Consider the following 26050-nt stretch of genomic DNA (forward strand, 5'->3'; position numbering starts at 1 on the left):
GTTTTTAGAATTTTCATCCGTAATTTCTACGTTGGGGTGTCTTATTGCGATAACCTTAAAAGGTCCTTGATACACTTTGTCCAATTTTTTTCTGTTTTCATTGGATAACAATACTGAATCTCCTATCTTTATCTGAATTGGGTTTGCTAACTCGTTTTGTTTCTCTATTCGTCTCCTTTTTACTTTGTCAATCAATTCTCTAGAGACTGTTGCAGTACTTTTCAATTTAAATTGGAGCTCCTTGTGGTAGTCTTCAAGATTGTATATTGGTTCTATATGTGAGGGGTTTTTCAAGTTGAAAGGTAATGTGGCGTTTTTCCCAAAAACGAGTTCGAATGGTGTGTAAGAAAAATCTGTGTGTGGAGTCGTGTTGTAACAGAATGTGTAGTAAGGCAGCCAGTCATCCCAATCACTTTGTGTAGGGTTGACGAATTGTCTTACGTACTCATTCAGGCAACGATGATTCCTTTCTAGTCCTCCAATGGATTGGGGGTGATAAGGTGTTGAGAAATTTTGTTTTATCTGCAATAATTTAGATATATTCTCGAATAATTCGTTCTTGTATTCGGTTCCCTGGTCGGTTTGTACAACCGAAGGAGTGCCGTAGACAAGAATGCAGTTTTCGATGAATGCTCTTGCTATTGTAGATGCTTGTTTATCTGGGATGGGTTTGATTATAATATATTTCGATAGATTGCATTGTATCGTTAATGCATATCTATTTCCAGAGTCTGATTTGTTAAAGGGACCGATTGTGTCCATAGATATGTGGTCAAATGGTGTTTGTGGGGTTCTGGTATGTATGTACTTTTCATGAGTTGTTGTTGTGTGTTTGTTTTGTTTGCATTGTATGCAGTTCTTTACGTATTCGGAGATTTCGTTTTTCATGTTGTTCCAGGAGTACAGTCTGCTTAGTTTCTTGTAGAGTCGGTTTTTTCCGATGTGTCCACCAATCGGGGTGTTGTGGTAATTATTCAGTATTCCTAATTTTTCTTCTTTGTTATTTATCACACGCTTGGGTGTGTATAGCACAATTTGCAAGTTTTTGAGCGAGTCGTTACAAGTCTGCTTGAAGACTTGTACGCTGCATATTTGGAAGATCACACTTGATAGCGCTAGAGCTATCGTGCTTATTCTCAATTTCTTGGCCATATTTTCAATTTTATTCAATATAATCCCTAGGGTTTCGTCTGTATTACTTGCAATGTTTATGTTTGTCGATATTAATTCCTTATATCCTGTTTTGTTTTTAATTGCGCAATTTATAATTTCGTCATTATTTTCGCTAGCGTTCTCGTTATCACCAGATGCGCGTCCGCACTGGAGTTTGGGTAAGTTTTCCCATTCTGTTGGTTCAACTGCCTCGTACACTTTGAGTTGATCAGGCTCAGTGTTGTCGAGTGCAGAGTAATTTCCGTTTCTGAGTTCATTTTCTTCCGTTTCTTTTTCTTTTCGTGCCATTGTCCTAGTCTGAACGGCCATAACGTTTATTGTTTTTAGTGTGTCGGAGTCAATTGTTATTCTAGATAAAGCATCTGCAGTTACGTTTAATTTTCCCTGTACGTACTGCACGTCAAAGTTGAATTCTTCTAAATCAAGTCGCATTCGTGTTAATTTCGAGGATGGGTTTTTCATTGAGAATAGGTATACTAAAGGTCTGTGGTCTGTTTTAACTGTGAATTTTCTTCCGTATAGATAGGGTCTGAAAAAGGTGATTGCCCAATGGATGGCAGCTAACTCCTGCTCTATGGTTGATTTGTTTGATTCTCCTCTGGTAAATGCTTTGCTGGCATACGCAATTGGTAGTTCGACATTGTCGTGGTTTTGTGTCAGAACTGCGCCACAGGCAGTTTTCGACGCGTCAGTTATAAGTGTGAATTCCCGTGTGAAATCGGGGAATTGTAAAATTGTAGGAGATAATAGTGCTGATTTTAATTTTTCGAATGCACGTTGACATTCTGGGTTCCAATCAAAAGATATGTTTTTTCTAAGTAACCTGTTCAATGGATGTGCTGTTTCCGCGAAATTTTTAATAAATCTTCTATAGTAATTACAGAAAGCAACAAATCGGCGCACATCGTCGGATGACGTTGGGATGGGATAATTAAGTACAGCTGAGAATTTTGATTTATCTGGTTGGATACCGGATGCGATAATATTGTGTCCTAAATAAGTGACGTCAGGTCGGAAAAATGAGCATTTCTTTGGATTTAGTTTTAAGTTATGCTTCTTCAATTGTTGGAATACTTTTTCTAAGTTATTTAAATGATGCTTCACCGAGCACCCAACGACAATAATGTCGTCAATGTACAGGAATGCACATTCTGGTGGTAGTCCACTGAGTGCGATGGTCATCATTCTTTGGAAGCTATTTGGGGAAATATTTAGTCCGAAAGGTAGTCTGTTAAATTCGTAATGACCGTTAGAAGTTGAAAAAGCAGTTAGTTTTTTGGATTCTTCATTGAGTTCAATTTGGTGGAAACCTGACATTAAATCTAGTGTGGTGAAGTACTTGACTCTTCCTAGATTGTCGAGAATTTCATCTATTCTGGGTAGAGGGAATTTATCGGGTGTGATTTTTTTATTGAGTTGGCGGAAGTCTATTACTAGCCGCCACTTTTTATCTTGTGAATCTGATTTTTGGGTACGAGGAGTATTGGGGAGTTATATGGTGATGTTGAGGGTTGTATTATTTTATTTTTTAGCATGTTTGTTATTTGTTTGTTGATTTCGGGGATTTGTGTTTGTGGTGTGCGGTAGTTTTTTATGTAAACTGGAGATTTATCTGTGAGTTGGATTTGTTGTTTATAAAAATTGTTAGTGGTTAGGAAGTCATCTTCTAGGGCAAATAGTTCGTTGTAATTTTTGCAAAGTTCAAGTAATTTGTTTTGAGCCTCTAAAGGGGTATTGTTGAGGTTTAGTTCCTTTAGTAGTTTTGTTATGCGTTCTGATTGACTATTTGTAGTGTTATTATTGATATGTTTAATTTCAAAGTTTTCTAGTGGTATGGTTGTCGGTTGAAAGTCTTTTGGAATAATTGTCTCGGTTTCATTGGTATTAATAATTTTTATAAATTGCCGGTTAGGGTTAATTATTGAATTGGCGCAAAACACACCTGGTTTCAATTCTTGGGATAATATGACAGAATCTTTATTTAATGCTGGGATTTTTATTTCTTTGATAATTTGACATCTGGCTGGAATGACGAAATGGTCCTTCCAGCTGTCTTTAATGGGAATTTCAAAAGTAATATTGCCCTGAGAGAAAGACAGAAGCCATGTGCTTAAGCAAATGTTGCATTTATAATTGGTTAAAAAATTTCGGCCTAGAATACCGTCCGCTTTAATTGGAAATTCATCATTTACGATTTGAAAATCCATGGGAATTTTAAAATTTTCAAGGTGCATGCTAGTGCTTGTGCTAGCAATTGTTTCGATTTTTCCATCTGTTACGCCGTTTATTATACATTTGTTATTGACGTCTATCAGCTGGTCATCGTTTATTAATTTTTTCTTTAGGATTGATATATCCGCTCCCGTGTCCACGATTAACGTACATGGTTTCTTACACATGGTTAATTTGAGGGTTACAAACATTGAACAGGTTATATTATAAGTAAGGATATTTAATTTGCGTTTGCCTCCATGTTTAACTCCGCTTCGGCGTGGAGGATCGCCGGTGGGGCATTTGAGTTTTCCGCCAATCTGATATAACACTGTTGGCGGTTGTTAACATTTCTACCATTACCTCTGTATTGATAGTTGCCATTAAAATTTGTCCGCCGGTAAAAATTGTTCCGAAAATTGTTATTATTATTATTATTTTGGTATGTTCCTCGTCCACGGTACGAGTTGTTCGGTTGTCTGTCCCGATTGTTGAATGTAGGTTGGTAAAATTGATGATTATTCCTTTGGCGTTGCGTGCGGTGTGCATTATTGTAGGCCAACACCGATGCCGGTTTGTCTGTTAATCCCTTATATTTGTTTACCTTCTCGTTCCAAATTTGAGATCAATCGGTCAACAGGAAGGGGGTCAAATTTATATTAATGTGATAAAGCGTTACAGACAAACATATTACAAACATACAAATTACAGGGCAAACTAATCTGGTTATTGGAGACAACTGCTTTTTAACTGTGTTTTCGTAGATGTATATGACGAATTCCATGCCAACTCGTCTCAGGAGTTGGCAGCACCATTTCAGATAGAAGTAAAACGTTGTGGGTGTGAAGACATTAATCGTTTAAGCAGCTTTGCATACTTGAAATCTTCAAAAAAATAAGACTACTTTTTTAGAAGGCCCAATTTTTTTCTCATTTTTTTACAAAAAAAATATAACTCAAAAATTATGATACCCACAAAAATTCTGGTCGAAGGATGTAGGAAATTGTTTGAATCTTCAAAGAGAAAAATATCATTTTTATTTTCAAAAAATCACACTGAAAAAAATATTTAAAAATTTAAATTCAGTTTTCTCAAAAACGTATTTTTTGAAATTCTCTAGAAAATGAATAATCCTATAAATTCCAACAAGTCGCCCATACAACGGAAGATGAGCACTTTTATAGGGGAAAGTATTTTTCTAACAACAACTTTTTCATGTTTTCTACGAAAAAAATGGGTGGGTTATATCTATGATATAACCGCAAGGTTGACGTGGGACTATCTTAGCTTAGCAATCATTTGTTTGTATTGATTTAATTTTTGATTGAATGAAACAATTTCCGAATTCAATTGAATTCAATATATTTGCTTGGTGAGTAAAAAGATTGTATAATGTCATGTGAGGTCAATTCATGCATTTGGATAGATTATGTTCTTCGTTACAAGTAAATTTAATGACAATCCTTTTACGTTTAGTATGATGACATCTTGGTTTTTAAGTCTGTGTTAGAGAAACATACAGTAGAACCCCGATTATCCGCGAAATAGTCGGGCTAGATCACCGCGTATAACGAAAATCGCGGATAACGCAATAAAGGACTAAAATGAGGTACAAACACGAAAAAAGATATTTCAGCATCAAAACTATGTTTTGGTAAGGTCGTTTACATCAGTGGTCAAATAATGTGAAAGCCATGACCAAAACAAAAGAGCAAGACTCTACCACTCACTTACAAATTTCGGGACGGTTTATAGAATTACTAAGGAACTCGGATTCGCGGATAATCGAGGTTCTACTGTATTTCAGTCGGAAGAAAAATACACCCGACCTGCATGAATTTGCAATACCAATTTTCCCAGACACCTTTGTTCAGAAGTTTGTGTTGGGGGAACACAATTCAGCCGGAACAAAAATGCCTCCGATTTGCATGTATTTGCAATACTAATTTCCCCACGCTCTATGAATTTGCAGTCAGTGTTAGGGAAACATAGTTTAGTCGGAATAAAAATGCCCCCAACTTGCATGTATTTGCAATGCTAATTTCCGCACGCTCCATGGATTTGAAGTCTGTGTTAGGGATACATATTTTAGTCGGAACAAAAATACCCCTGACTTTCATGTATTTGCAAAGCGGATTCCCCCAGGCACATTGATTTTGAAGTCCGTGTTCGGGAAACCGTAAATCGGGCCAATCAAAACTGAGCAGTTAAGGCGTTTAGATAACGCTTGACATTTCACAGTTATTCAATTGTTTATCTAATGAAAAATAACATTTTATTAATTGCGATAGAAGCGTGGAAATATTCCGTATCAATTGATGCAAACATCTTTCCGATCCAGTAAGACATGTTCAAGTTATAAGCATTTGGAATCTTTCATTTTTTCCTGCATATTCTGTATTTAGGTTTTCATTTTGTTTTTTGTTTTTTTTGTTATTTTGCTTGCAAGAAATGCTTCAATTTTGTATGCATTGTGTTTAATTGTACTCTATGCTTAGGGTGGCCGTCTTACCCCGTCCTCCCCTACTGGCAAATGGAGAATCATTCAAATTACGCATCGATTAACATTGTGAACTAAAGCCTGAATGTAGGCAAAACAATTGCTCGTTGCGTTAGGGAGGGAAGCGAGTGGCTAGTGCAATCGAAAAAGTCTACCCATTTTAATCGTCAAATTGTTTAACTTTTTTACTATATTTTCTGTGCGTGTTTCAAAAAAATTGCTGGATAAATTTCCTTGTCTGTCTAATGGTATACAACACAACATATGTCGCAATAACGATTTTGAGTAATATGCGTTTGAAAACTCTTAATGAATCGTTACATTTTTCGTAGAGTAACCCCCCTATATAGAAATCAAAGACATAGTCCTATGTCAAAAAAAAACACAGAAAACAAAACACTAGGTTTCCCAAAGACAGTATTTTATTCAAGATAATAAATCGTACAAAACAGAGCTCTCCAGAATAACCCGTTTCAACAAAACTGAACATTATTTGGGATGAAAATAAAATTACCCTAAATGTAACAGAATTTCAGAGCAAGGCGTTGATGGCGAACAACATCGAGAGGGAAAAAATGCATCCTTTGTCAGGAAGCTTGCTGAAGTGAAACAGCAATATTAATGTTGTATTAATGTATCTTGCTAACGGCTTTTTCCTGTGGTAGAGTGAACTCGGTTCGATTTATTTCCAAGAGAAAAATAAATGTGTTAAAGAAAATCATCATACCCATTAATCCTATACCTCCCGAATCATAATCTTCACACATCCATAAGAGCAACATGAGCTGCATAACGAACCACCACCTGAGTGGTTCTAATCTTTTTGATGTTGGTTCACAGCATTTTGCTGCAGCATCACGCCCCAACATCCGCATTATCTCTTGCAATACACCCATCAGCAGACAGTCAACTGTCACTTTCAATGCATCGACTTTACGCTGGAAACTGGGACTTTAAGGGTGGGGCGGATGCATGAAACGTTTTTTTCTCAGTGCAGTGCAGAGCAAGTGCGTGGGGTGGTTCTAGTTGTCGACGTTGCACCAAAATTCAACTTTGTCCTTTCATCGATGATTTGTTTGCCTTATTCGGGACGGAATACTCCCTGAGGCCGTTTTCGGGCACGAATTCGTACCATATTATGTAAGAATTCAGCTGTCACTCAACATCCCGCATGGCTTTTTATTTGTCAGTAAAGCTCGCTCGGAAAATTGTTGGGTAGAGGAGCCGAATGCTGTTGTTGGCAGAGAAAACTCGATTGGGCTTCTGAAGAGAAGGGCGAGAGAAAGCTTCCTCTCGCATCGAGCGACATTCAGGCAGCACAGAGCTTTACAAGCGTCTGGCAACGGAAGCGCGAACTTTTGGAAATAGAATCACTATAAAAAGAAAGCTTGAGCAGAGAAGCTATAGTGAAACTTTTGCTCGCAAAGCAACATTATACCACGAGGTAGCTTCTGTAGGCAGATATCAAGCATTCCGATTATGGCGTAAGGATACATTTTATTTCTGGTGCAACTGGAGTTCTTTTATCTATAAGAATATTGAAAACATCGAACATCGTATTTGTTACAAACGCTATATTCCGAAGCTCAGCTAGAACATGAACCCGCGTCTAGATTTGAATTTGGTTCCATTGTGAATCGCAAGGCGCTTCGAAGTAGGAAATCGTTTCTCAACGTTCAATTTAACCCATTAGCGTCCAATCTGCAAACATATATATTATACTAACTGACCCGACAAACTTCGTCCCGCCCAACATTTGTTTTTTGTTATCAATACCTTCAAACATTCACGTTTTCTTACTAAGCGCAAGTTCATGAGTCAATTGCAGAACTGTTTATTGATTGATCTTCTAATCGACCCCGTTGAATTTACCTATTACTATAGAATTCCTAGTATTTCTAACAAAACTCATCATTATAATATCAGATTATTTTTAGACACAATTCTCGTTCAAGATTTTTCAACCACTTGCAAATAACATATTTCTCCGTTTCATGGAATAAATGTTTTATACAGAAAATAGGATAGAATAAAGACAGCCCAAAATTGGACAATTCCTTCCTCGAGTTGCTCTTACCAACACATTCGGCGATACTCTTTTAGTGGAATAGATAAAAGAAGATATAGGAGTTCGTTTCAACACATTGAAATCCATTTCCAGTTTCGAGCAAAGATCAATTTCGCTAGCGCAAACATCAAATGGACTAACAGCACTTGTCATTATGTAATTGTAAAACATATGGGAATTTAATTTTCCGAACCTTCCCTTTTTCCATCAGAGTTTTCCAAAAATTTTCAATTGTCATGTTTGGTCATCAGAGAGATGGGAGGAGTGTGTATTCACCAAGGAAACGTTTCGTGTCCCCTAAAACATTCACATGCCAAATTTGTTTTCATTTGCTTGATTAATTCTCGAGCTATGCAGAAATTTGTGTTTCATTTGTATGGCAGCCCCACCTTAGAGAGGGGGAGGAGTATCTAACCACCGTAAAAACATTTATTGTACTCTAAAACCTCCACATGCAAAATTTGGTTCCATTTGCTTCATTAATTCTAGAGTTATGCAGAAATTTGTGTTTCATTTGTATGGCAGCGCCCCTTTAGAGAGGGGGGAGGGGGTCTCAAACTATCACGAAAACCTTCCCTGGAACCAAAAACCCGTATATACCAATTTTCAAGTTGATAGATTCAGTAGTTTCCGAGTCCATAAGAATCAGACAGACAGACAGACAGACAGACAGACAGACAGCCAGACATAAATCCATGTTTATATATATAGAAGATACACGAAAGCCATTGATGTAATTTTGATTATTGGCGCTGAAGAAACCCCAATATTCAATATTCAATTATTTTTTACCAATCTTTCATATTCCCGGAAATGACCACCCGAAGAATCGAACATTGGCCCAAATCTGTTTTTTTTGCGAGAAGAAACATATTGCGAACAAAAAGTCACTTCAATTAGCAAGTCTATGGCATTCATAAAAGCATTAATTTTGCATTCCGAGACGACAAACGGCAAACCTTCGTGTATTCGCACACCAAATCATAACACGTATACTTGCGCACGGTGTCTCAAGCCGGATTTAGACGTTGTGAGTTACTCGGTTGCGAGTAAACATCAATCGATCCGAAGACGAGCCGAGCTACTTTGCTAGTTTTTTGTTTTTAAAAGAGCGAGAAGCTCCATACATACAAATCAAATGTCAAATTTCATGTTATGGGTGCGACCGTAATTCTTCGGATCAGATGACGTTTACTCGCAACCGAGTAACGTATACGTTGATTTTTCAATGATATTATTTCCATAAATTTTTAACTATTGGTCGAAAATATCGTAAAAAGAAGTAGGGCTTTAGTCTGAGTGTCATTCGCTCACTTTGTTATCAGTGCCACTTTTTTACTTTTGTTCTTAGAAATCAACGGACAGAGTGACTTTTTGTTCACATTCCGGAGAACTTCAAGCGGTTTGAATACATATTATCTCTAGAAGAAATTAGTTCATTTGCGCTCAAGAATTCGAATGACGTCAACATTTTATCTGTTAGCGTTTTTGGAATATAAGTCATTTTTGTATGAAGACTCCTGAAAAAAATCATGTTTTGCTCGTAACATTTTTGTGTGTAAATTCTCACGTGTCACTTCTTGACATGTTTCTAAATAGAGAAAAGTTAGCAGATCATGCAAATTGCGATAATTTATACATAAAGATGTTACGAATAGAACATTAATAGTATTTTTTCAAAGAAAAACATGAGAAAGTTGTTGTTCGAAAAACTTTTTCCATGTAAATGTGCCCATCGTCCGATGCATGGAAAACTTGTTGGAAATTTTGAAGGGGTATTAATATCTATTTTTTTCGAATTTTAAAAGCATATTTTTTCGAGAAAAATGAATTTTAATTTTCAAACCTACCTACAAAAACAATCTATCAAACCTACGAAATTTTAGTAAAAGAATGGAATGAAGGAATTTATTTTGGTTTTCATAAAAAATTACCAAAGAATTTTTTGGAAAAAAAAATATTTTGAAAATTAAAATTATTTTTTCTCGAAAACATGTGTTTTTAAAATTCTGAAAAAATTAATATAAAAAGCCCTTAGAATTTTCAACAAGTCACCTATACATCGGAAGATGGGCACATTTACATGGAAATTTTTTTCGAACAACAACTTTTTAATGTTTTCTTTGAAAAAATACTATGAATGTTCAATTCGTAACATTTTCATGTATAAATTATCGCAATTTACATGCTCTGCTAACTTTTCTCTATTTAGAAACATGTCAAGAACATGTCAAATGTGAGAATTTACACACAAAAAAAGTTACGAGCAAAACATTTTTTTTCAGGAGTCTTCATACAAAAATGACTTATATTCCAAAAACTATAAATAATAGATAGTTGATGTCTTTGAAAAAAATTTATATTTTAACAAGACCTAAAACTTTGTCGAATACATTATATCGCTATCTTGACTTTAAACAAAATTAGGATAAGTTGTACTTTTTTCAAAGAAAATATGAAAAAGTTGTTGTTCTAAAAACTTTTTCCCTGTAAAAAGTGCCCATCTTCCGATGTATGGACGGCTTGTTGGAAATTGTTAGGGCTATTCATATATATATTTTTGGGAATTTGAAAAAAATGCGTTTTTGAGAAAAATGAATTTTAATTTGTTAAATAACTTTTTTGTCAGCGAAATTTTTTTCAAAATTTTTTTGGTATTTTCTTTGTATTTTGTAAAATTGCCTATGTTTCATTCTTTGTTTCATTTTGTAGGTATCATAGTTTTCCTGTCATAAATTTTTGTAAAAAATTAAGAAAAAAAATCGGCTTTTTCCAAAAAGTAGTCTAATTCTTTTTCGAATATTTCGAATATGCAAAGAATACAAAGTTTAAATGACCCATGTCTTTACACCCACAACGTTTCATTGCTATCTGAGATGGCGCTGCCAACTCCTGAGACGAGTTGGCATGAAATTCGTCTATAGTTGATCTCTCCAAAACCTGTTTCTCATAAACGTAGATAAAACTAAGGTGATGTTCATTTCAATGACTAGAAATCGTATCTTGTTACCCGATGTTATTCTTGGTCAAAACATTGTTGAATATGTTGATAAGTATACCAACCTTGGTTTCATTTTACCTTCCAATCTTGATTGGGACTGTCAACTATTCACTATGTGTTCGAAGGTATACAATGTTCTTCGGCGTCTACGACTAACGTCCAGTATGGCTAAAGCCGAAGTAAAATTAAAGTTATTCAAATCTTTAATTCTACCTCATTTTCTGTATGGTGCAGAGTTTCTCTTGAATGCTTCACCTAGAGCCTTGAATAAACTACGTATTGCTTTAAACAGCTGTGTTCGTTATGTATTCAATCCTCATAGATATTCTCATTGTGCTCCCTTGGCCGAGTGGTTAGCGTCATAACTAACATGCCGGGTGTTCGGGTTCGATTCCCGTTCTGGTCGGGGGAATTTTTCGTCAAAGAAATTTCCTCCGACTTGCACTGTGTTCACGCGTATTCTAGAGCTTGCCACTCAGAATGCATTCAAGGCGTGTTATTTGGCATAGAAATCTCAACTAAGTACTAATAAAAATGACGCAAGTAATACTACGTTGAGACGGCGAAGTTCCTCTAGGAACGTTAGTGCCATTGAAGAAGAAGAAGAAGATATTCTCATGTCTGTCATCTTCAAAAGCAATTACTCGGGTGCCCATTGTTTGAATTTTTTAAGCTACGTGTATGTTTGACTATATTTAAAGTAATCCATTTTACATCTCCTAAATATTTAAAAGATAACCTACAACCGTCTAGAAGTTCTCGGGTGAGAAATTTCGTAATTCCACAGTGCAGTACAGTACAGTATCACATTACGGCAATACTTTATTTGTGCGGGGCATTGCTCTTTGGAATCTACTTCCAAATGACATTAAAAATAAAAATATTTTCAGTGTATTTCGGCGAGATTGTGTGGCTTGGTTCAGCAGGGGAAATCAGCAAAACTTTTGATTTTTTTTAGTTATGAAGTTAAGATTAGTTAATTGAGAATGTAGCTTTTTGAATAAGAATTTCAATGGAAATGAAATTGGATCTGGTTGTGGTAAATTAAAAGATTTCACCTCACTCTACAACAATTACAATAAATAAAATAAATGTAAATGTTCAAGTGTCCAAACAGTAATGCCACTATGTTCAATCGCAACGACTCGGGGTTTGTTGAATATGCTGTTTACTGTGGAAATGCAAAATGTTAAAATTCTTTCTTTTATAACAATTTTTCAGTATTGTTCATTTAAATGATGATTTTCTTTCTCTTCCCTTGCAGGGCACAGCATGGCCTCAGAAGTATTATTCATCGAGAGGACATACCAGCGCCAATCTAGCACAGAGCAAGATCTTTTCACACGTAGCATCGACAATTCGCTCGATCGGCGACCGAACGTGGACGATAGCATCGATTACAACGATTTCATCGGAAGCTTTAAAGAAACGCTGCCCCCGACGAGCCGGCTGGAACAACAGCAGTTCCGATTCGAAGGAGGTCGGCGACGCACACAACAGCGATGCCAGTGCGGTCCGCTCTGTTGGCCCTGCTGGCGATCCGAGTGTGCCAAACTGCTGGACCACCGGTGGAAGCGGTCCGGTAGCGGCACGATCCGTACACCAGCCACAACTGCTTTGCGCTACCGCTGTGGTAGTCTTGGTGGTGCATACGATGAGTCCCCACTACTGTTCCAGAAGCAACATCAACAAGCATCAACCGAAAACTGCCATAGTAACAACCAGTACTGTAGAAAGACTTCCGCCACGACGACTCGTCACAAGCTTGACCGAAGCGAAGCCTCATCAGCAGAAACGATACTACAGCTGTTCCAGCTACTGCTGGTCACCCTCGTGTCTTCGTACACTTCCTTATCCAATGTCGGTAGCCACAATAGTAGAATCTCGTTCTCCACCACCTCAGCGAGGCAGCTATTCCCCAGGCTTCTCGGAGGACGACGAAAACAGCGATTGGCGGGTGATGGTAGCGGTGACACTGACACTGGCAGCAGCAATAGTTTTGGAAGAGAACCAGAGATTGAAGGCGATAACTTTGGAGATGCAACCCGACGACACAGCCCTCACCCTGCAGCGGCAGTTGGAGTGCAGAAAGCGGTGCGATTGTTTTTGTCAGCACTACTCGTTGTTAACATGTTTACGTTTCTCCACGGAGGTAGGTAGAATTAAAATCCACCATCGAACCACATCCTGCGAATGTCATCTCGTATCTAATTATTTAACTCATATACAGTATATTAAGATTGGATCGTCATCGATCGTCGCTAGGCTCCGCCTCAGCTCATTAATTATGTCAAGGTAGATTGTGTCCCTTCCCTATCTCCCATGTGATAAGGCTTCGCGATGGCATCCCATAATCCATCTTCATTTTCATCGAGTCTTGATGGAAAAGCTTCCTCTCCCTCACACCGATACCGGCGTACGAAATTCGCCTCAAAGTCTGCAGCAGCTGCGACATACACACAAAATTGAGCCGATGATAATTTTCCGCCACTTTGAAGCTCATTACCGCTTTAATAGCCGGAGCTGAACCCCGACCCGGCTGGTTCCCTCTTTTGGGTGGAATTTCGGGATGATTCCCGCGTGACAATTGGGACACTGTGATTATTTTGAAATGTGTGTGTGTGTGTACTCTGGCATAGATTAGCATTCAAACAGGCGAGCGGTTAACGCGTACCCGCGTGAATTGATGAACTCGGTTGACATCCTATTGGGAAAGTTGTGGAAAGCTATCATTCATCATTCGGCTCGTTGTTGACGGCGTTTGATGAATGCTTATTGCTCCGAAGACTGATAAGGATTTACGTAATTTACAGAAGAATATTTGGGTGTGTATTACCCAAAATACACGCCTAATGATAAATAAAATTCAACCCACGACTTCACGACAGTTGCAAATAAAACTCTTGAAAAGTTTTCGTTGAAGAAACGAGGATGGGGGAAACAAAATGCCGCTAAATGGATGGAACAAGCAACGACTCTCGATCCGGTGGATTTGGAAAGCATTTCACATGTTTGTCCCCAAGCTCAAAATTCCAGGCAGTGGAGGAATCCTGCGAAGCCATAAGTTTTTCATTCCACGCCCCAAGCTCTGGTCAGGTTTACCGTGCGTCGGAGACGCGTTATGGAAATGAAATTAGCTTATATTACAAATGTTTGGCGAAGAATTTAATTTAGAATTTTAATTGAATCCGACGTATTTAACGAAGAGCCGGAGATTAGCACGGGAAACAATCAGCAAAAAAAATCAACATAATAAATGTCATCGTCGTTAAATGAAACACTGTTCGACAATAAGCCCGCTAATTGATTGTTTTTATCGTTTGCGACAATAATGGCGACGACGGTGCTCTACCGAACCATCGCCCGGATTTGGTTGACACGGACTGCAGTGCGCTGCAATGTGTATGCAAATAAGTGGGAATACGTTTGTTGACGAACTCACAATACGGTTGGGTTGTTTCCATTGGCACAGATTCGTGCGGGCGAGGTCAGAGCTATTGAGCGACGGTTCCCGAAAACTGGAGACCTCGTTATTATCCAGCGGTACGCTGTGGGAAATTATGTGATGAGTAAATAGTCTTTCAATCAAGATTGTGCGTGTGCTAATCCCTCACTCGTGACGGTGTCAATATTGGATCTTGTGGATTAGTTTCAATCAATCACCGAGCCTGTGTTGGTGGATATTTTTTTATGGTTTATTGAAGTGCTTTGGGCATCATGTTTCCGTTCCAAAAGTCAGATTATTGATTTCAGATTTTAGATCAATATTCACGATTTACAGACTCGTGAAATAGGCTGGAACACGGCGGTTTAAAGGTATTTCCTCATTTATTAAATTAGCGATTGGGATAATTTGGTAGGGGAGGTGGGGGTAAAACGTAAGAAGAACTTCAATTACATCTTTGGAAACTTGTGTTTCCCAAAACTTTGTTGCAGTTTCTTGCAATTCAATATACTGTTCTTCTACCTAATTGGCCAAATATTTTACAAAAAAAGTCACAGGAGTTAATAATTACCAATACCGAACACAATTATCAATTTTTCTCGTCAGTAAAAACATGTTACTTTAATATAGAGAAAACATAATTGAAATGCAAAGGTAATGTTCTTTTATAATTTTTACTTTCTGAGTATTTATTCAACCCAAATGCGAATTTTAATTGGACTAACAGCACCTAATACTATATGTAGAATATATGGGAAATCACTTTTTCTAATATTTCTTCACTTTTCCAATTTTTCTCGTCTAAACTTTCCTTGGGTGGAAATAAACACAACAAAACAGAGAGCTTAAACCAAACGACCCGTACTCGAGTGGGACCACACCTTGGCTTTTATTTATGAAAATTGAAATAAATCGTTTCATATATCAAGTCATTTTTAACACAACTGCTACCATATACAATTTTACACTTACACTTATGCTAAATTTTTCACAATACACGATCGGTCATTGATATGAAATTTCACGAAGCAACCAACATTAACGTTCCAAATTTAATTTTTATTTGCTAGAATTAATCGTATCACTAACCTTAATTGCAATATAAAAATGCCCCCGAATTGCATATATTTGCAATGCCGATTTCCCCTGGGCACCTTGGTTTTGATGTCTCTGTTAGGAAACACATCTCAGTAGGAACAAAAGTTCCCCATACTTTCATGTATTTGCAATGTCGATTTCCCCCAGGCAGCTTGGCTTTGATGTCTCTGTTAGGGAATACATTTCGGTAAGAACATAAACTCCCCCTACTTTCATGTATTTGCAATGCTGATTTCCCCCAGACAGCATGGTTTAGATGTCTCTGTTAGGGAATACATTTCGGTAGGAACAAAAGTTCCCCCTACTTTCATGTATTTGCAATGTCGATTTCCCCCAGGTAGATTGGTTTTGATTTCTCTGTTAGGGGCCCTCCGCATGTGTCGTCAATTTCGACCAATCAGAAGTGGGTATTGCCGTTAAGATAGGTGTTGAGATTTTTAAATTGTTCGATAGTTAGTTTCATGACATATATTATTTTCTTCAACATAAAAAATTGTTATCGAGTGCCGAAATCTATTGACGCAAAAATTTTATCAATCCATCATGAAATGACTGAGCAATAAGCGTTTGAAATTGGACAATTTTCACGATGTGCTCGATTTTCGATTTTCAATTTGTACCCCAATATGTTCCTGAAAGACGTAATCCTACGTCAAAAGTATTTTTCAATGTTTTTCACTGAAATTAAAACAGACCGACAAGTACAACATTTTTTTCGATGCGGGTGATATGGACATGTAGGGGGGCGTAATATGGACAAATTTGTAATACATGAAGAGCTTTATCGATCGCGAGAGGAATTATTTTATTCAAGTAAGGTCTGAACTCATCGCGAATGTCCGTTAAATGATGAAAAAATCGAATTATTCCACCTAGAAGTGATATCGTGCTTTTCAGCAGCATAAATGGACAGACCCTCAAATATTTTGCTTTTGATTCCAGTCAGCTTCTAAACAGTCGACATTTGGCGATTTGATTTCCATTTATAGACGCAGGGCATTCCTAAGGAATAGTTCGAAAAGACTTTTCACAGTCCATCTCACTCCCACTGCACAATAGTCCAGGAGATGTATTTAAATGGAAATTAGCATTTATAGCTCGACAGAAACTGTCTTCGACAAAGTTGTTACATACGATAGAGCGCACATTTTTATGTGATCAAGAATAGGGTGACCAAAATTTTCGATGAAATAAAAAATTTAACTTTCTTATCTTTATAGACCGAGATAAACATAGTTCGACAATGTTGTAGTCCTAGTTATTTGAGACATCTTTGTAGAATAAAGTTTTTTTCTATCTCTTCAAATAGCTGATATAGCGCATTTTTTCGAAGTTACGTTAGGGTCACCATGAAAAGAACTGATTTTTTGCTATAACTTTTATATGTCAAATTCTACATACAAACTGTCTCTGGAAGACTTTTGGAACTTACTAATACAAATATTTTGAGATGCAGAACTTTTCAATACCTCAACTTCACTAAAAGTTGTTGATATTTTTTCACACAAACACGCTCTTTTCATTTGTTTGTCATGGTTTCTGGGGCAAACATAAAAAATGTTTTTTGACGGTATATAAAGAACAAATTTCACTCTGTATAATACGTGAGTTCAAAATTATGTTATTTTTTGTGTTTGAGAAAATTAAAATTGAAAACATGAGTTTTTAGGTAAAACAACATCAATAACTTTAAGTAGGATTAAGATATTGATTAATTCTGCGTCGCAAAATATTGTATATTAAAAGTCGTACGAAGACAGTTTTGATGTAGAATTAGAAATATAAAAGTTAAAGCACGTTTTTTCATGGTTACCCTAATGCAACTTAGATAGAAAGCGCTAAAAACAACTTTGTCCGAGATATTTGTTTTTTAGACAAAAACTGTCTTCAACAAAGTTGTTACACATGGTAGAGCGCTCATATTTATTTTTCATTTAGGTTGACCAAAATTGTCGACGAAATAAAAAATCTAACTTTCTTATCTTTATAGATAGAGATAAACATAATTCAACAATGTTGTAGCACCAATCATTTTAAACAACTTTGTGGAAATCTTTTAATATCATCGATTTAGCGCTTTTTTGTAAGCATTAGGGTGACCATTAAAAATCGTTTTTTTTTTTGCTTTAACTTTTATATTTCAAATTCTGCATCAAAACTGTCTTCGTACGACTTTTAGAGCTCATCAATTCCAACATTTTGCGATGCAGAACTTGTCAATATTTTAATCCTTCTTCTTCTTGAATGGCGTTCACGTTCCCTATGGAACTTTTGCCGTCTCAACGTATGCATTAATTAGCGTAATTTAGTAATACTTAGTTGAGATTTCTTTACCCAATAACACGCCTTGAATGTATTCCGAGGGGCAAGCTCTAGAATACGCGTGACCACAGTGCAAGTCGAAGAAAATTTCTTTGACGAAAAATCCCCCGGCCAGAACGGGAATCGAACCCGATCACCCGGCATGATAATGTGATACGCTAACCACTCGGCCACCGGTGCACCCAATCCTACTTAAAGTTATTGATGGTTTTTTACCAAAATACTCATGATATCAATTTTAATTTACTCAAACACAAAAAAGACGGGTGGGTAATGTCGGGGACATAACCGGAGTGACGTAGGACTATACAAAGGGGACAGCTTTTGTTAAATATATATTTTAAATATATTGTTTTATTTTCTTCTCCTACGTGAATACCTACCTATCTACCTGAAAAATGGATTAGTTTACTGTTTACTCTTTATGAATATGTTGATGGTTCTGAAAAGAACCTTTGGTGTTGTGTTTTTGTTATCACTCGATATTCTCATCTTGTTCGGTTAAACCATCCTGTTTAGCTATTGCGTTTGCCACTCGCCACAGCTTTCACAGTTGGAAAATTTCTTCCCATCCAGCTTGTGACATATTGTTCAGTAAATTACATTTAATGCGACGTGCCGGAGAAAACACTTGTCACTCACTGAAACTAATTGTTGCCTTGATGAGCGCCGAACCGAAGCTGCTCTGTTCTTGATGCGGGTTTTCAAATTGTCGTGAGCAGCTTTGCAAGCCAATTCGAGCACTCCGACGGCCGAAACTCTATAATCCCTGTTAAATATACTGGTGCTCCGGCACCAATCCGTTCGGCCGTTACCCTTGCGGAGCAATCAGTGAATGCGACCAACAGGGAACTGCACACTTGCACGGTTCGAGTGGGACTTTGCCTTTCCCTTAACTTGTCCTCCTTTGTTACGTCCACGATGCCGATGCCGTACAACCACACGGGTTTACGGTTTGAAAGAAAATAAGATATTTTTTTGGGGTCCGCGTGTTTTATACTCTAGCGGTACACACTCACAGGATAGAGACAAATCGGCAGACTCAGCCAAAGGGGCGAGTCCAACGAGACGAACGAATGAGCGTTAAAGGGAGCGATGGCAAAAAAATACATTCATTACGATTTGTTCGCTCGTTGGATTCACATGCAGGCTAAAAAGGGTCCTTTTCAGGATCACAAAATTATCTTCAATCTAAAGAGTTTATTGTTTTGTTATTACTCGATATCCCCATCTTGTTCGGCTAAACCTTTCTGTTTAGCGATTGCATTTGCCACTCGCCACAGCTTTCACAGTTGGAAAATTTCTTCCCATCCAGCTTTGTGACATGTTGTACAATAAATTACATTCAATGCGACGTGCCGAAGCGCCACTCAGTGTCGCATTGGAGGCGATTTTAACCTGTAATTGAACATTTGCGATGACAGTGGTACAGTGTCGACTTTCAATGTGGGGTCATAATTTGGATCTCTATGTTTACAAAAATGTCCAACTAAATAAGTCGCATTACATGTCCGTCCAATTAGCTAAATGTCGAACTAATTGTAAAATACTGTACTTTCAATCTGGAAACAATTTAAGAATTGGTGAAAATTGAATAATCAGGAAAGTCCCCAACTATCAATAAGCTCAGAACAACTGTCAAATTCACATACTCATCAGATCCTGGCAAACAAATTATGAAAAAATCAATTTGTGTTTTATTATTATTTTGGATAATGTTTTAGAAAGCATTGAACTGTATTTCCTAAACTCTTTTTTGGAAGGTTTAATGGCCCTGAAAAGCGCCTTGTTTTATGGAATGGTTCCAATTTAGAAAACTTTGTACTCGTGGTTTTGAAAAAAACCATTTCGAACGCCCTCGATGCCGCCTTGTTCTGAATTTGCCACCAAAGCAGTTTGTATAAAGAACAAACTTTGTTCTTCTGCTACCTGCTGCCGTTTTGCGATTGCGTTTGCCACTCGCCACTCGCTGCAACTGCCTGTTGTCTTGATGTCCACCGAACTGAATGTGTTCTGTTCCGAATGCGGGTTTTCTTATCGCCGCGAGCAGCTTTGCCAGCTTACTCGATCACTTCGGCGGCCGAAACTATATAGCGCCGGCTAGGGGGACTGGTGTACTGGTACTAACGCGCTCGGCCTAGCTACCCTTGCGAGGAACTCCAGATCAACACGGTTCGAGCGGGATTTTGCCTTTCCCTTCACTTTTCCTCCTTTACCATGTCCAGACATGGCTGCTTGGGTTGGTTTGTTGATGTGTTGTGATGCGAACCGATGTGGTGTACGGTTTGAATGAGAATGATCGTTACGGCAGCGGAGCGGGGATTTTTAAGCTGACTGGCAGGCTCGAGAATTACGCATGTGTGAGACTGCGACCAATGTTTCGTTCATTGTTTTCTTTTTCCTTTCCAATCGTGCTTCATTCTATTTTGCTGCTGCTCTGGTTGCCCGTTTTTGTCGGTACGATTTGAGGAGCACAAAATGGACCAATCAAAAATGAGCACACAGTGCATTTTGACAATGCTTGATATTTCACAATTATTCAATTATTTATCTCATGAAAAATGAAATGTTATTCGTTATGATAGATGCGTAGATATATTTCCTATCGATTGATGCAAAAACCTTTGCGATCTATTGAGAAATGCTCGAGTTATAAGCGTTCCAAATCTTGCATTTTTTCCTATTTGTTCAGTACCTAGATTTCCATTTCACCCCCTATATCTTCCGGTTAGACGTAGTCCTACGTCAAAATAACACAGTGTTGAAAATCACACATCATGTAGATGGAAATATGCTCTTTCAAATGCCGTCAATAAACATTGTTTGTGTCTACATCAGGAGGAATGACAAACAATTGAAGAGAGCGTATTTTTTGGGACGAAATATTCATAACATTGAGTAAAGTTGAGATATTGAAAAGTTCTGCATCGCAAAATATTTGTATTAGTAAGCTCTAAAAGTCTTCCGAAAACAATTTGTATGTAGAATTTTAAATAATAAAGTTAGAGAAAAAAACTGTTTTTTTCATGGTGACCCTAACGTAACTTAGAAAAAGACGCTATATCTGTTATTTCAAGAGATAGAAAAAAACTTTGTTGTACAAAGATGTCTCAAATAACTAGGACTACAACATTGTCGAACTATGTTTACATCTATCTATAAAGATAAGAAAGTTAGATTTTTTATTTCGTCAACAATTTTGGTCACCCTATTTTTGATAACATAAAAATGAGCGCTCAATCGTATGTAACAACTTTGTCCAAGACAGTTTTTGTCTAGAGAATAACTGTCGAGCTCCAAATGCTAATTTCCATTTAAATACATCTTCCGTCTTTCATTTCTATACTGGGGTGTAAGTTCAAAGTTTCGAAAACGAAAGCGTTACGCTGGAGACCGAGATTTTGAGCGTTAATAGCTCATAAACAACTGAACGAAACGATATGATAAATACTTCATTCGAAAGATAAAATGTCTACGCGTTATATGCTCGTTACTTTTTGATCCAAAAACTTGTTTTAATAGCCCTAAATTGCTTTCAAAACAGGCTATTGAAATCACATCAATCGGTATATAAGCGAGTGCCGCTCGGAAATCCACTCAGTTACGATTGCGCAACGATTGAGGTACGATCGCTGGAATGGATGGATGTTTCCCTAACACAGATTTCAAAACCATGGAGCCTGAGGAAATCGACATTGCAAAATTGAAGCAAGCTGCGGGTACTTTTGTACTCGCTTGCGTTTCTGGAAATCGGAATGTTTCTCTAACATAGACTTCAAAACCATGGAACCTGTGGAAATCGGCATAGAAATTTAGATGCAAGCAGTGGGAATTTCGTACTCGTTTGCGTTTTTGCAAATTGGAATGTTTCCCTAACACAGACTTCAAAACCATGAAGCAAACTACGAGTACTTTTGTACTCGCTTGCATTTTTGCAAATCGGAATGTGTTTTCCCAATACAGATTCCGAAACCAAGAAGTTGGAAGAATCGGGATTGCAGATACATTCAAGTCGGCAATACTTTTATACCCCCAAACATTTTTACACTCCACAATTCGTTTTGCTATCACGGTCTACAAAAGCGGGTACAAATGCAACGCTTTGGCTCGATTATTCAATACTGCATTGGAAGATACCCCTTAATGTCGCCAGCTCACTGAACTTCTACGCATAACGTTTGATGATTAGGCAACATGTTGATAACTATTTGCTGCGATAACTACTACCATAATGCATGAATTGACTTAAACTGAGATTTGTTTGCAATTGAATTCGTTAATAGTTTCATTCATTCACTATTTAAATCAATAATTTAATCAATACACAAAATATAGCACTGCGCAGTGGCGATATCGTACCCAATGAGGATCATCTGAGGTGGGATTATTGCTAATTGAAGAAATACAATTGATTACTAAGCCAACGGCAGACCTACGTCAACCTTGCGGTTATATCATAGGTTTAACCCATCCATAGTTTTTGTAAATCAATTTTATTGTAGTCAAATGAAAAAGAAGGCTCTATTGTGTCCAAAAATAAAATTAATTTCGCGAAAGAGTACCATTTTGAGTAATGAGACACTGTTTAATGGCCAGTGTTCGGAATATGAGACAAAACGGTATCTAGCTATAGCTTTCAGTCTACTCCTTCATCAATAAGCAATAGATAAGCTTGAAGTATAGCATAAAAAAGGAGTATACCATAATAGTTCAAAATAATGGACGCAGTGGTTCACATCCAACAGGGGGTAAAAAATTGAAGCTCGCTGAAAAAAAGTAAAAATCAAGTTTCTCTTTTAATTATTTCGGTGTTCTCAAGGATAAAACTTCACGTAACAGCAACTTATTGTAAAATATTGTATTTCAAGATCTGCCTAAATATAGCAATGCCGTAACCATATCCTAGAGAAAGAAAGAAAAAAGCCAAACGAAAAGCGGTAAACGTGAAACCTAACTTCTAAGCTGCAGCACAAATATTTCACAATTTAAATATATTGTCGTTGTCGTCGACGACTCGCACATCGGGTGGAACATTCAAATGTCAATTTTTTCACATTTTTCAGCACTGGTGGAGGAAATCCCTCACAAAAACTCTCTGCTGGTGAAGCATTTCGTCGTTGTTGTTTCGAGCCGAAAGCGTTTCGCTCCTCTACGAGTATTTGCATAACGTATTCAACTTTCTTATAACAGACTCGACTTTTTCCTTCTATTTGTGGATGTGGATATACAGCGTTTTAAGTTTGAATGTAATACCGGAAGAAGTGTGTGTTGACAAATTTATCCTCACCTCCGGGGAAGAGTGGAAGTAATGCTGATGTTGACACATTTACTTACTTTTGTGCAGATTTTTTTAATCGCTCTGTAACCCACATTTAAGCATCCATCAAGCAGGTCTCTTAGACAATTTTAACCTCACTTTTCTATCGAAATATTCGATGTAAAATTCCATCGAAGAAATAAAATGTGGCACTAGTTTAATAATAATAATAATTTCCTCCGTTTCAGGTAAGTGCCACTCAACACCCATTTGACATGTCCACGTGACACAATTGTCCCCAAATGAGAATGGTTCCAAACCGTTCCACAGAAGGTGAGTACGTTATGAAGAGAAGCAAGAGTGAAATGACAAAAAATCCTGTGCCATTTCGACCGTGTTTTATGTTCCACACGTAGAATACACGAATAGAAACCGAGCAACTGAGATGCTGCAAGTAATAGACGCTGTAAAACAACAACGCACGCGTCCAGATGGAGTGGGTGCACGAAGCAGGGACCTTATCACATCCTATTAATCATTCACTATCGCACGTGTAGGTGGTTTACCAGACTTAGCCAGGGTGAGAAAGAGAGAGAAAAAAATAGAGACGGGGCGAAATATAAAAAACAACTGCGAATGAACCACTTTTTAGTTCTACAAATGGTGAGTGCGATGTCCCGAATGCTTTATCTACGCCAAAACGGCATGTGTGCCGTGCGTGAACCATAAGAGCCATTGGCAGGTTTCCAATCCTATAGATACAGATAAAAAAACAAATGGCAGTGAACCATCCATCGGTTGATGAATGAGAGAGAGTGCCGGCAGTGATGATGGCATCCGTATTTTCCAATATCCATTCTACATAATGCGCTCGAACTAAATTGAAGTTGATCTCGTTTGTTTTCACCCAATGGGGTTGGATGGAAACAGTAGCGTAGGCCTCTGGGACGCCAAAATCCGCGAATTTTCAATTGCAATTTTTACGTAGAACTACGTCTTTCCGTAAGGGTGCCAAATCAGAAAACAGGTCACGTTTTTATGAAATAAAGTTAACGTTAATAACTGTTTTGCCGCGAACAGATTTTGACGATTTACATACTAAACGAATCGGAAATTCCGTAAGATTTGTTTAATATATTATACATTAGAATCCCCTGGTTTGTAAATGGTTAAAATTCATGAAAATTTTAAGCGTTTCCATTTTCCCATATATTTGTTCTTTCCATTTATGTGCATTCCCGAACAGAGCTGTCAATAACGAGCAATTATCGACGACCAACGGAGGGGAAATCGTAGGATTAAAAGTCTCCGTGAACAAAGGAAAAGTAGAAGAATGAAGGGGAATACTTACCTAGAGTATAAATAGTGGATCTCTCTGAGGCAAACTTTGGCATTGGACTGTTGAGCAATCCAGTTCTCTTTGCTTTCGCTGCGCTTCGATCTAAGATTGGACCCCACCAGTGGTAATCCAACTTGGATATCGTCGTTTGGTTTTTCTATTCCTTTTTCGCGTTATTCGGATCGTGTGTTTTCCTTTCCGCGTCATAAATTGGACGCTTCGCGTAGTGTGTGATGAGCAAGAGGAAGAGGAAGGCAGGCTAGAACCCTGTAAAAAACGAACGCATTGCCAGGGGCAATAAAATTTCGAGGCAAGCGTCATCTAATGATGCACGCGATGTTGGTGCAGTGAAAAGCGCTCGCATTGAAACGAGGCTTCGCGAGTGTGACACCGCATCGAACAACAGCGACGTAGGCGATTTCGGCGCGTCGGTCGAAAATGCAAACGCCGTTACCCAGGCAGCAACCAAACTCATCAACATTATTTGTTTTCTGTCATCATAAGGGCTTTGTTGATGCCTTTGAGAATGTATCAATGCATTAAACTGACGTTATGGCGAAGCAGGCGTTAAGGTTGTGCGCCAAACAATTGTTTGGGGAATACCATGCATCTTGAATGTCTTACTGGAATGTTATAAGTTATTTGAGTTCGCGTGCCAGTCGCAAACCTGCCTTCAACTAGGATTGCATTTGCGCTAATATTCAATGCATTGACATGAAATAAATTGCGACATACGGTCAGCTAGTGTATTGTTTTGCGAGTGCAAGAATGAATCATCAATCAATTATCGTCAACTGATTCTACAATGAAAAAACCATTTCAGAGATTATTCTACTAAGCAGTTGTTTCTAAAATTTCACAGCATTATAGAATAATATCCGAAGGTATAAATGAGCGACTTATATAAAATAACAGCATAGTTCTACGTCAACAAAGCGGTCGTATCTTGGACACAACCTCTTATAATTTTTTTTCCGGATTATATTTCATCATTCAATTGAGTAAAAAACATCCATCATGAGTAGTTGCTTCTGTACGTACATGATACAAATAACCTCTCTTTAATTTTCGAAAAATTGAAACAACATCACATCACATTATATTAATGAATAATTCCAAATGAAATCGACAAATGACAAAACATGAGTATTTTTGATTCGAATGAAAGTGTGTATTCCGTTTGGGTTCGAGGAAATATGAGTTTTCCACAGCAATTGGGAATTTTTTTGACTCAAGCGTAACTTTTGAAAAGGGCGTATCGATTTGAGTAAGAGAAATCTTTGATAATTTATATCTCAAAAACTATGAATCGTACCGAAATAGTGTCTTAGAAAGAGTTATAGAGTATTGATGGTTGAATATGAAAAAAATGTACACTGAGAAAAAAAAATTAGTACTCTATTTTTTATTTACAAAATAAAAATTCAATTTACAAAATCCAAAATACATATTTTTTATTTTTTTCATTCAAAATAGCAGTCATGCGGAAAATTTAAAAAATGGGCCCAAGATGGTAAAACTATTTTTGACGAAATTTGTGGAACATCGAATTTTTAGGAATTTTCGAAACTTCAAATTTTTGTATGTTAACAATTATTTTTAGCCACAAATTATGAATCCTGATGTTATTTGAAAC

The 26050-nt window shown here is 37.4% G+C and overlaps 1 protein-coding gene and 1 pseudogene across 10 annotated transcripts in view; both read left to right on the forward strand.

Moving 5' to 3' along the window:
* LOC129777193 (cubilin) overlaps positions 1-26050 on the forward strand; it is a 305807-nt gene that overhangs the window by 66439 nt on the left and 213318 nt on the right. For all 10 annotated transcript variants that reach the window (XM_055783331.1, XM_055783382.1, XM_055783374.1 and 7 more), the window contains exon 4: positions 12218-13105. In XM_055783331.1, the coding sequence (XP_055639306.1) occupies positions 12226-13105 (880 nt within the window). In that variant the 5' untranslated portion in view covers positions 12218-12225. The remainder of the gene's footprint in view (positions 1-12217; positions 13106-26050) is intronic.
* On the forward strand, positions 22152-22318 carry LOC129763817 (U4 spliceosomal RNA; annotated as a pseudogene).

This window comes from Toxorhynchites rutilus, chromosome 1 (genome assembly GCF_029784135.1).
Source record: "Toxorhynchites rutilus septentrionalis strain SRP chromosome 1, ASM2978413v1, whole genome shotgun sequence".
Taxonomy (NCBI): domain Eukaryota; kingdom Metazoa; phylum Arthropoda; class Insecta; order Diptera; family Culicidae; genus Toxorhynchites; species Toxorhynchites rutilus.